Source organism: Dama dama, chromosome 2 (assembly GCF_033118175.1).
Source record: "Dama dama isolate Ldn47 chromosome 2, ASM3311817v1, whole genome shotgun sequence".
NCBI classification, from domain to species: domain Eukaryota; kingdom Metazoa; phylum Chordata; class Mammalia; order Artiodactyla; family Cervidae; genus Dama; species Dama dama.
Genome location: NC_083682.1, coordinates 10,983,740 through 10,995,017, shown reverse-complemented (window position 1 = coordinate 10,995,017; position 11,278 = coordinate 10,983,740). Strand labels below are relative to the sequence as shown.

At 50.6% G+C, this 11,278-nt stretch overlaps 1 protein-coding gene across 1 annotated transcript; it reads left to right on the top strand.

Annotated features, from left to right (window-relative positions):
* The first annotated feature begins 424 nt into the window (after positions 1–424).
* Positions 425–10,916, top strand: LOC133066167 (pepsin A). The gene is made up of 9 exons (XM_061156963.1): positions 425–507; positions 917–1,073; positions 3,511–3,628; positions 4,693–4,811; positions 5,553–5,752; positions 7,704–7,820; positions 9,175–9,319; positions 9,413–9,511; positions 10,598–10,916. Exons 1-9 carry the CDS (start codon positions 452–454, stop codon positions 10,745–10,747), a joined length of 1,161 nt encoding a protein of 386 aa, XP_061012946.1. The 5' UTR covers positions 425–451; the 3' UTR covers positions 10,748–10,916.
* Positions 10,917–11,278: the final 362 nt, after the last annotated feature.

The following is an 11,278-nucleotide window of genomic DNA, read 5'->3' as shown; positions in this document are numbered from 1 at the left end:
TGACACGGCCCATCACCGCAAGGACAGCCGCTCTGTCCCACCGTCTGTCCCACCAGGACCATTCGGGTACCTGGAGCTCCTCTGACATCTGTCCAACATTCAGTGCACTTTGGACCAATTTTGTCGAAATATTCCGCTTATCGAGTTTGGATGCCTTCTATTATTTAAGAAATAAGCCGCCACTTGGCCACTTGCTCTCTGTGGAGTCATTCCAACCCGAGGTCTGGGTAACAAATGGAAAGGTACTCAACTGGAAATTCCCCTGAACATGGCATAGGGCAGGGACAATCTTATCAGGAAACTTTCTGCTTGGGGTGTGAGTAAAGGGTGACGTTGGTGGCTGATAAGGCCATGCCTGAGGACTTGGGCTGTATATAAGGAATGGCTCGTGCCTACTACTGTACACTTTCCCGTCTTCCCTTCTCCGGAGACTTGGGAGCTAGGAAGAACCATGAAGTGGCTGCTCCTGCTTACTTTGGTGGCGCTCTCTGAGTGCAGCGCCTTCAAGTGAGTCTGGGGGACACGCTACACCAAGAGCTGTTTTCCTGGGGTTATTTTCTTTTGCTGTCCTTCCCTCTTCCTTCCCACAACTCCTCTCTCTGCATCTGTCCAGAGCCTCTTTTCCCTGCTCATTGGGGGACGCAGCACAGCAGACATAGTTAACAACACAGACCCTCCAGGCCAGGCTGGGTAGGGTTCTCAGCACCAGCACTGGGCCGGATGACTTCCAGCAATCACTTCTCCTGTCTGCATTACTCTGCCCAAAGACGGGAGCATCTCCCCTCTCGACTTCCTTCTTGTGCTCTCAGGCAAGTTTCCTTTTCCTTCCGGATCTTCCACAGCACCCCATGAGCAGGTCCTTTGTCTAATTACCCTTCTTCCTCCAAACCAACTGTGTACAAATGCTTCGCCACAGGATCCCACTCGTCAAAAAGAAGTCCTTGAGACGGAACCTGATAGAGAATGGCAAGCTGAAGGAATTCATGCAGACACACAAATACAACCTGGCCAGCAAGTACTTCCCGGAGACCGCCACCTTGGTGTCTGACCAGCCCCTTCAGAACTACATGGATGTGAGTGTGTGGGCAGGCAGCGGGCCAGCTCCAAGGACTCAGCCTAGAGGAGAGAGGGGGGATCCCAGGGTCTGGGAAGAAGGGCCAGCGCTCTAAATACCTCTGCAAGTGTAACCCAGGGATCTGCTCCCTGGATCTCAGAGACACAGAGAGAGTAGAAAAACACAGTCAGAGGTGTTGCTCTCAATTCACTTATTCATTCATTCATCCAGTGCTTACCTCGATGGAGCACCTCCTATGTTTCAGGCACAGTGCTGGGCCCAGAGAAGCAGCAGTGAACGAACCTCAGGGTCCCACAATTTAGTAGGAGAGACAGATGATAATCAGGGAGCCTCACAAAGCATGACAAGCACAACCAGGCCAGGGCCACCCAGTGAAGGTGACACGCTGACTGCATGACAGGTGACAGGCAGGGACATCTCCCTGGGGCACTGAAGAGAGGGGGGTTCCAAGAGGACAGGAGAGTGGGAAGACTTGCACCAGGCCCTGTGACAGCGGGGAGCAGAGTGCATTTGAGGAACAGAAGCCAGAGTCCGTTTTCAAAGCGAGGTCCGTGTCCATGGGGGTTGGTGGGTGGAGCCAGACCAGAGTGGCGGGGGGGATAAGGATTGGCATCTTAATTGCCACCGGATCATCTTAACTGGGGAGAGGTGGGATTGACAAGATCAGACTGGAGTTTCAGGAAGATCATTCTGATTCTTCCATTTCGGACCCAGTGGGCTTGCCCTTCAGTGGATACTATACATCCCCCTGGGTGAAAGCCAAGGTCGTGAAGCAATCTTGCCTGTCATTAAGAGCTTGGCCTATGACATTTGCCAGGCCTGGAGCAAGTCTAGGCTCTCATGCTTCCAAGTCATGGGACAATGGACAAGTCTGAGTGAGACTCAGCTTCCTTGTCTGTAAGACAGAACTATTACTATCCACCACCAGAGGGTTCTTTCAAGTAACTCAAGAAGTAATGTAGTGGGGGAGGGTTGATTTGGGGGAAGTTTCTTCATTTTGGGTTTTGTCAGGTTTTCTTAAGTGCTTAGAACAGGGCCTGGCCTTTGGTTAGAGCTTGGTAATGGCTTGGTAAAGTTAGCCCATTTGTTCACTTTACAAATATTTATAAAACACCTACTCTCTATCAGCGACTATGCCAGGAGCTGGGGAAACAGCGGTGACTAAGCAAAGACCCTAGAGCTTATATTCTAGATGGAAAGACAAATAGGAGACAAATAAATAGGAATGTAAGATAATTCCAGGTAATCACAAGTGCCACAGAGAAAAAAGTCAATTAGAGTAAGGAGAAAAAGAATGGGGCCGGGGCAAATTTAGATAAAGTAGTCAGGGAGGGCCTCTTGATGGAGGTGACATTTGACTAGAGTGCTGAAGACTGGATGAGAAGGAGTCAGCCAAGGAAAGATCTAGAATAAACATTTTCCTAGCAGAGGGAATACCAAATGCAAAGGCCCCGGGATGGGATGAGCTGGTCATCGAAGAACCATGGCAGCGTGGCTGGAGCAGAGCTAGCCAGGGAAAAACTGCTGCCACTAAGAATAAAATTCCTGAAGACACTCTTTCTTTTTTTATTTATTTGGCTGCGCCTGGTCTTAGTGGCGGCATGCAAACTCCTAGTTGTGGCATGAAGGCATCTAATTCCCTGACCAGGGATGGAACCCAGACCCCGTGCATTGGGAGCACGCATTCTTAGCCACTAGACTGCCAGGAAAGTCCCATGAATACCCTTTTTTAAACCCACTGCAGTCATCTAGACTTAGGAATAAGTTATCTCAAGGGGTCTTCACATCTAGGTGACTTGTTTATCTCCCCATCAACAATTTAAAGAAAAAATTCTTACACATTTACTCTGCTGGGGCTTCCCAGGTGGCGCTAGTGGTATAGAATCTGCCTGCCAATGCAGGAAACACAAGAGATGGGTTCGATCCCTGGATTGGGAAGATTCCCTGGAGTAGGAAATGGCAAGCCACTCCAGTATTCTTGCCTGGGAAATCCCATGGACAGAGGAGCCTGGTGGGCTACAGTCCATCAGGCTGCAGGTGGTTAGACACAATGGAGCAACTAAGAACAGATTTACTCTGCTGGGTAAGTTTCCACCCTATCCAAGAGTGTGCATTCTCTAGCATAGCAAGACTAAGACATTCAAGGCAACAGGGGACAGATGGCTGTTTGGTGGGTGTTCATGAGGCTTAGAAGAGAATAGGCCGAGGTTGACAGGAGAGCAGTCGGGGAAGACTTCAGGGAGGAAGGGAGATCTGGCTGGGATTTGAAGGATGGATGGATGCCCTGGATCAAGAGACAAAGGCAAGGAGGCCAGTGAAGGGGAAGGCAGGATGTGGCCGAGAGGACCCAGAGACAGTCCCCGGGGAGGCCAGGCTGGGGAGTCCCCAGTCGGTGAGCTGTGTGTCCTGCGCACCCTCCCCCCACCCCCTGGCAGACGGAGTACTTCGGCACCATCGGCATCGGCACCCCCGCTCAGGACTTCACCGTCATCTTTGACACCGGCTCCTCCAACCTGTGGGTGCCCTCCATCTACTGCTCCAGCGAAGCCTGCAGTGAGTGTGCCCCGCCCTCTCCAGGCCCCCAGCACTGAGTCACCTGGGAGCCCTGAATGCTCAGGGGCCTCACATAGGTCTGATTTCAATTCTGCTGAAGCCACTCAGAGATCTACTCCAAAGGCATTCACTGAGCACCTATTATGTGCCAGGCACTGGGCTTAGGTGCCCTGGGGGTGAAGGAGTGAATCACATGTGGTCCCAGCCCTCAGGAAGTTCAGTCCAGTGGCAGAGAGAGTGTGCAGGTACACCACGGGCAGCCGTGGGCCTGCTCCAGTCAGCATGAGCCTGGCAGGACCTTCCATCAGCAATATTATTGTTCTGTCGCTCAGTCACGTCTGACCCCTTACGACCCCACGAACTGCAGCACGCCAGGCTTCCCTGTCCTTCACCATCTCCCAGAGTTTGCTCAAACTCATGTCCATCATGTCGATGATGCCATCCAATCATCTCATCCTCTCTTTTGCCCCCTTCTCCTCCTGCCTTCAATCTTTCCCAGCATCAGAGTCTTTTCCACTGAGTCAGCTCTTAGCACCAGGTAGTCAAAGTATTAGAGCTTCAGCTTCAGCATCGGTCTCTCTAACGAATATTCAAGGTTGATTTCCTTTAGGATTGACTGGTTTGGTCTCCTTGCAGTCCAAGGGACTCTCAAGAGTATTTTCCAACACCACAGTTCGAAAACATCAAATCTTCAGTACTCAGCCTGCTTAATGGTCCAACTTTCACATTTCTACATGACTACTGGAAAAACCATAGCTTTGACTATAGGGACCTTTGTCAGCAAAGGGATGTCTCTGCTTTTTAATATGCTGTCTAGGTTTGTCATAACTTTCCTTCCAAGGAGCGAGTGTCTTTTCATTTCATAGCCGCAGTCTCCATCCACAATGAGATGATCCCAATTGGTCCAACCAGACAGGAATGTAACCTGGGAACACTAGCGTGCCGAAGTCTAAAGAAAAAAGTTAACTTTCTCTTCCAAAACCACACTCAAAACCAAGGCACCCCCAACCCATGACTCTGGCTCAACTTTTGCAGTTTGATCATGTCTCTTCTTGCCCTCATAGCCAACCACAACCGCTTCAACCCTGAAGATTCCTCCACCTATGAGGCCACCAGCGAGACACTGTCCATCACCTACGGCACCGGCAGCATGACGGGCATCCTTGGATACGACACTGTCCAGGTGAGCACACTCTGGCTGGCCGCCTCATCCTGCACAGCTTCCAACTTCAGGGACCTTGGAGGCCACAGCACAGACCTCTCCCCACCCCCTCCTCACCCTCTGAGGCAGAACCAGCTCATTCAATATGGGTCTTGGTATCACAAAAGCAACCTAACCAGGGCATGCAGAAAGTGGCAGAGATACCACAGATATTTTGGAGGGCCTGGTGGTGGTGGAGTGGGGAGCAGAAATAGTAAGGGAGAGGAATGCCAGAAGCCAGAAGCTAACGTCAGCACCACCCAAGTCGAATGCAATGAAGGGGTAGGAAGAAGGTAGGAAAAGGCTCAGTTCTCTTTTAGCACCTCCTCTTCTTCCTCCTCCCGAAGCCCACATCCCCCCTGAGTCACAAAAGCTCCACCACAAGCCTTTCCAGGGCGCAGCAGGGGTCCAGGGTTCTGATTTGCCTGGCGTCTGCTTTGCATCTGATCTTCAGAAACACACACACATGGTGACCATCTGTTCTGCAGCACATTCTCACACCAAGTCACAGACGGTGCCCATCTGGGGATCAGCCTCAGTTGTTCTTTCCAGCAGAATAACAAGAAATTCCAGGGCTAATCCCTCTCCCCTCCTTCCAGCCTGATGCCCCGGAAGCCAAGTCCTACATGAAATGAACCGGGGGAGGCTCTGAGCCCAGGGTGGGCACCCCGCGGTGCTCAGTCAGCACAAGCTAATGAGAAACGTCTTGGTTCCCCCGCGCAGGTCGGAGGCATCACCGACACCAACCAGATCTTTGGCCTGAGTGAGACAGAGCCCGGCTCCTTCCTGTACTACGCTCCCTTCGACGGCATCCTGGGTCTCGCCTACCCCAGCATCTCCTCCTCCGGGGCCACCCCTGTCTTTGACAACATATGGGACCAGGGTCTGGTTTCCCAAGATCTCTTCTCCGTCTACCTGAGCAGGTAAGTGAAGCAAGAAGGTCATGGTCACCGGGTCTAGCAGGAGAATGTCGAAGGCTGGATGGGCTGGACTCTTGGCAAGCAGGGGGATTGGCAGAGTCAGTATGTTAGACTTGAGAGGTATATCTTTGGAGAGAATGGTGCCAAATTCCTCTCTGACGAACAATCTCCATCGTCTTATTTTACTAGTGAGATTCTCTGTCGCCTTGCCTTATGCAAGTCAAATATCATTAGCCATTTGCTCTCCAGAAGACCACCATTTAAAGTGAATCTACTTAAGGACTTCCCTCGTGGTCCGGTGGTTAGGATTCTGCACTCCCAGGGTAGGGGCCTGGGGTTCAATCCTTGGTCAGGGAGCTAGATTCCGCCGGCTGCAGCTAAGACTTGATGCAGCCAAGCTAAAAAAAAAAAAAAAAAATTTTAAGAGTGAATCCACTTAAAATTGGAGCCAAAAGTTCATAGCAATAAATGAAAAGAAGATTTGATTGGGATTTACACCTTGAGCAGAGAAACTTTTAAATGATGAAAGCAAGTTTCTCTTATTAGTTAACAAAATTTAGGTTCCAGGTGTGGCTATGAGTTAATTCTAAGAATAAAGAATAACCAAGCCTTGGTTTTGGCTGAGTAGAGGTTTGTGCCAGAACATCTGATGTTGTGTCATCGACTTTCTCAAGACATTCAACCTTCCTCTGACACTCACATCCTTTTCTTTTGAAGCGATTTGTCATCATTGATGGGTTTTTGTTTTTTTTTTAGATATTGACTGTTCTATAATCTCACTGGTACTGTCAGATGTTTACAAGGAAGGTGGGGTGGGGTTGGGTTAGGGGAGTGGAATCATCTGTCTGTGACCAGTTGCTTGGTGAATAATTTCTTAGTGTCATCTACATTTGCTTTCCTGTCTAAACTGAAACTGCAGAGATTTAGACAATGAATATTCCAGTAATCAGGACTCCAGCAATGTATAATAGGAGGGTCATTTTAGCCTTTTTTTCTCTTGGCCACTTAATATTCAAGTTTCAGCTCTCTTAAACATAATCTGTTTTTATGGGCAGTTATGTAATTCACATAAGGCCAACTAGATTGAAGTTTAGCAATCCCAGCACTATTGACATTTTTGGACCAGATGATTCCTTGCTGTTTGGGGGCTGCTCTGGGATGTTTGGCAGCCTCCCTGGCCTCCACCTACTACAGGCCAGTGGCTCCCCCAACCCCGACCTAGTCATGGCAATGAAAAACGCCTGCAGACATTAGCAAACCATGAACTACATTATCAAGGCTTTAAGAGCAGACGCTGTCATTCATTTATTTCTCTTGAGGTCCCCACAGCAAAGAGAGTATGTGGTGGAAACCACACATACTTTGGAACCAAAAAGACCCAGGTTCTGTGACTCCCTGGCTGTGTGACCTTGGGCACATTGCACCACCTCTCTGAGCCTCAGTTACTTCAATGTAGAACAGAAATAATAGTGATCACGGCATGGGTCTTGGTGTCAGGATTATAAGAAACCCTGTGGACTACACACACTGCTCAGCTCCTGACCCTGGCAAGATCCCAATCAAGAGTAGCTCTTAGTTTATTGTTGCTGGGGAAAGGCTAGGAGAAAGGGATAGTTAGGGAGTTTGGGATGGATATGTACACAGTGCTATATTTAAAATGGATAACCAACAAGGACCTCCTGTAGAGCACATGGAACTCTGATCAGTGCTTTGTGGCAGCCTGGATGGGAGGGGAGTTTGGGGGAGAATGGATACATGCATATGTATAGCTGAGTCCCTTTGATTACATCTGAATACATCTGATACATCTGATACATAACATTGTTAATCAGTTATACTCCAATACAAAATAAAAAGTTTTTTTTTAAGTAGCTCTTAGAATGCACACACTTCATATGTTCAGTTGGAATGTGAATGTAGGAATGAATTCCTGATTTCCCTCCACTCTCCATAGCAACGAAGAGAGCGGCAGCGTGGTGATATTTGGTGACATCGATTCTTCTTACTACTCGGGAAGTCTGAACTGGGTGCCTGTTTCTGTTGAGGGCTATTGGCAGATCACTGTGGACAGGTGAGGTCATCATGGATGGGCTATATCCTGGCATGGGCCCCAGACCCCATTTCTTTACACGCTCATAATTAACTAAGAATTCCGGGATCCTCCTGGAACAGCCAGCACACGGAAATGTGCTCCAGAATAAGAAGGTAAAAGTTGGCCGAGTCAGAGAGACCCGGAGAAGGGCACATCACTGGAGGATAAGCAGTGTCTGGGACCACCCCCCCCCCCAACCCAGAGACTCAGCAAGGATGAGACAGCCACTTCCCTTCTGAGCAAAGAGACAGGACAGTCTACTAGAATCTCTGGGGAGGGTAGGGGGTCCCCTGTCCATACATCTTGGCTTTTAGGGGGCTTGTCACTTTTGGTCTAAGGTCAGGGCAAGATGGTGGAGAAGTTGTTTCAAAACATTTCCTCCCATGGGCTTTCCTGTGGCTCAGATGGCAAAAAATCTACCTTCAGTGCAGGAGACACAGGTTCAGTCCTAGCATCAGGAAGATCCCCTGAAGAAGGGAATGGCAACCCACTCCAGTATTCTTGCCTAGAGAATCCCATGGACAGAGGAGTCTGGCAGGTTACAGTCCATGGGGTCGCAGAGAGTCGGACAGACTGAGCGACTAACACACACACACTTCCTCCCACTTTCCCCTTCAAAGACTGTCTGTCCACAGGCAGCCTTAACCCCCAACTGTTCTGCCCTCCGTTGGCCTGCTTGGGTGACCCATAGCCCAGGTTTGCCCTGGAGTGAGCAGATTCCTGGGATGCCAGACTTTCAGTAGTTAAACCAAGACAGTCCCAGGGAAACTGGGGCACACTGATCTCCCTATGTCTGCCCCAGCCATGCCAAAACCCCATCAGTTCCTCGAACCCCTGCCCCTGCTCCCCTTGGGTGAATGGGGCAGTCAGGGCTGGACTCACCTGGCCATCATTCCATCATCATTCCCCACCTTCTGTCACCTCTTCCTCTAGCTCTTCCTCTCCCTAGCAACCTTTGGGTGTCCACTTCCCTAAGAAGCCTTCCCTGGCTCGGTCCACACCAGCACCCTCACCCTGGCTTGGGTTCTATTCCCCTATTCATCCTGCTCCTCCTCAATCATAATTTATCTTTCCAGCTAGAGTAGGAGCTCCCTGCAGCCAGAAACTGTGCACCCATCTTGTCTGGCTTTGCACATCCTGTGCCTAACGCAGAGCAGGCACTCAGTAATTCCTGGTAGAATACATGAATTCAGAGAATGAGTGTGTGAACAAGAGAAGCTGAAATTTTATGCATTGGCCAATGGATGGGGAAGGAACCAGCGTCACCTGGTTCCTCCTTGAGAGATGTACCCCCTAGGGGCTCAGGGGACCCTGACTTGCCTCTTATCCTCAGCATCACCATGAATGGAGAGTCCATCGCTTGCAGCGACGGCTGCCAGGCCATTGTTGACACTGGTACCTCTCTGTTGGCCGGCCCAACCACTGCCATTTCCAATATTCAGAGCTACATTGGAGCCAGCGAGGATTCCTCTGGCGAAGTAAGTCCAGCCCTGATTGCCCTGTTCTAGACCCAAGCGATGACTCTGCCATGCACGAGCAATGAAAGCCCTGCTAATCCTCGCTCCTTCCAGGTGGTGATCAGCTGCTCTTCCATCGACAGCCTGCCCGACGTTGTCTTCACCATCAATGGTGTCCAGTACCCTGTGCCCCCCAGTGCCTACATCCTGCAGGTAAGGGGGCTCTGGGCCTTCCACTAGATGTGCCCAGAATGTGGCCAGAGACTGCCCCTCGGCACAAGGGCAAGGGCACTTCCACAAGCTGGAGCTGCCATCTGCTCTGGACAGCCTCTGGAGAAAAGGGATACATCACAGATAAATGTGCGAATGAGAATTGAGAGGCAGCACCCCCAGGGAGGAAAAGCATGGCAGAGGTTGGTGGTGTGAAAGGAGGATTTCTAGTTGGGCCCCGGAGTCCAAGCTCTGGGTCTCAAGGATTAGCCCCAGGATCCTGAGCAAGGTACTAGCCCCTGGATCCTTCCTTCATCTAAAACCGAGAGCTTTCCCCACAACCAGGATGCAGTTATCGTAATCAAGGGAGACTGCCCACATCAAAGCTACAAAGTGTTGGGCAAATGGAAACCACACCGCCCATAGGGTCAGGGCTTATGATGCTCCTACGGTCTCTACCAACTAGTAAATCTTTAATCAGATGCACTCAGGAAAACCCTGCCTTCTAGTACAAAGCTGGATGGGAAACTAGTTTTGCCCAGTGGGTAGATGTCATTCAACAAGAACTAACTAGGCCCCTCCCCCAGCGATGCTGATTAATTAGGAGGGGGTGGAGCCTAAGCCATGGTGGGTGATGGGGTGCAGAAGGCTTGAAGTTCCAGAGGGGATTGTAATATGCAGCCAAAGTCACAAAGTCAGTGACTTAGTGAATGAAAAGGACTAGCAGCTGATCCAGTTTGCCACTGGTGGGGATCAGAATAATGAGAAAAGGCTGTGTCACCAGTGCTTCCAGAATCCTTCCCGGCAGCTGAGTTCTCCCTAAACCCCTTAGCTCCGATGCTGACGTCAGGGTGTGTACATCTGCCAGAAACACTGGATAATGTCTGGTAATCCCTGGAAACCCAGAGAGCAGTGAGTCGCTTACAGAGGCAGACCCCAGGCCAGGAAGAGCCAAGTCCCCAGGCACGAGCCAGGAAGCTCCTCCTTGCACGTGGCTGGCAGCGCACCATGGTCCTGGATACTCAGGCCCCAGAGCCTGTCCCCAAAGGGTCTGCGTCCCAGCTCGGGTTTTATTCTCCTTTCCTCCAGAGCGACGGGGTCTGCTCCAGTGGGTTCGAGGGCATGGATGTCTCCACCTCCTCCGGGGACCTCTGGATCCTGGGTGATGTCTTCATCCGCCAGTACTACACCGTCTTCGATAGGGCCAACAACCAGATCGGCCTGGCTCCCGTGGCCTGAGCCCACGTGGTTCCAGCCACTTCCAGGAAGATCCCTCCCTGATTCTGCCCCTGATCTTTGATGTAGATAATTCTCCTGGTTGTTCCTCCTCTGGGATCCTGGAGGTGGAATCTTGGCCCTGTTCCCGGTCACGTCAATAAAGTAGAATAAATCATAACCTCCTGGAAAATGCCTTGTGTGTTTGCTTCTGTTTGCCGGAATTCCACTTTACATCACTGGGGTAGGAACACCGGGGCAGGGGGACAGAATTGACCACTTTCATTTGGACAGTACCAAACACAGTGGCAGCACATGCTTTGTAACAGAGCGAGGAAGATGAATGGGCCTCTGCTGGACCAGCTGGGAGAGTCATATAAAGACCTGGGGACCAGACATGCCAGGGCTGTTGCAGTCTCACAGAATCACACATGCATGCTCAGTGGCTTCAGTCATATCCAACTCTTTGCGACCCTATGGACTGTAGCCCACCAGGCTCCTCTGTCCATGGGGATTCTCCAGGCAAGAATACTGGAGTGGGTTGCCATGCCCTCC

Bases quoted from the DNA above. Each gene is read 5' to 3' on its own strand.
- LOC133066167 (XM_061156963.1), top strand. From the start codon at position 452: ATGAAGTGGCTGCTCCTGCTTACTTTGGTGGCGCTCTCTGAGTGCAGC. The intron at 3,629-4,692 runs GTGAGTGTGCCC...TTGCCCTCATAG, and splicing joins CTGCTCCAGCGAAGCCTGCA to CCAACCACAACCGCTTCAAC. The intron at 4,812-5,552 runs GTGAGCACACTC...TCCCCCGCGCAG, and splicing joins TTGGATACGACACTGTCCAG to GTCGGAGGCATCACCGACAC.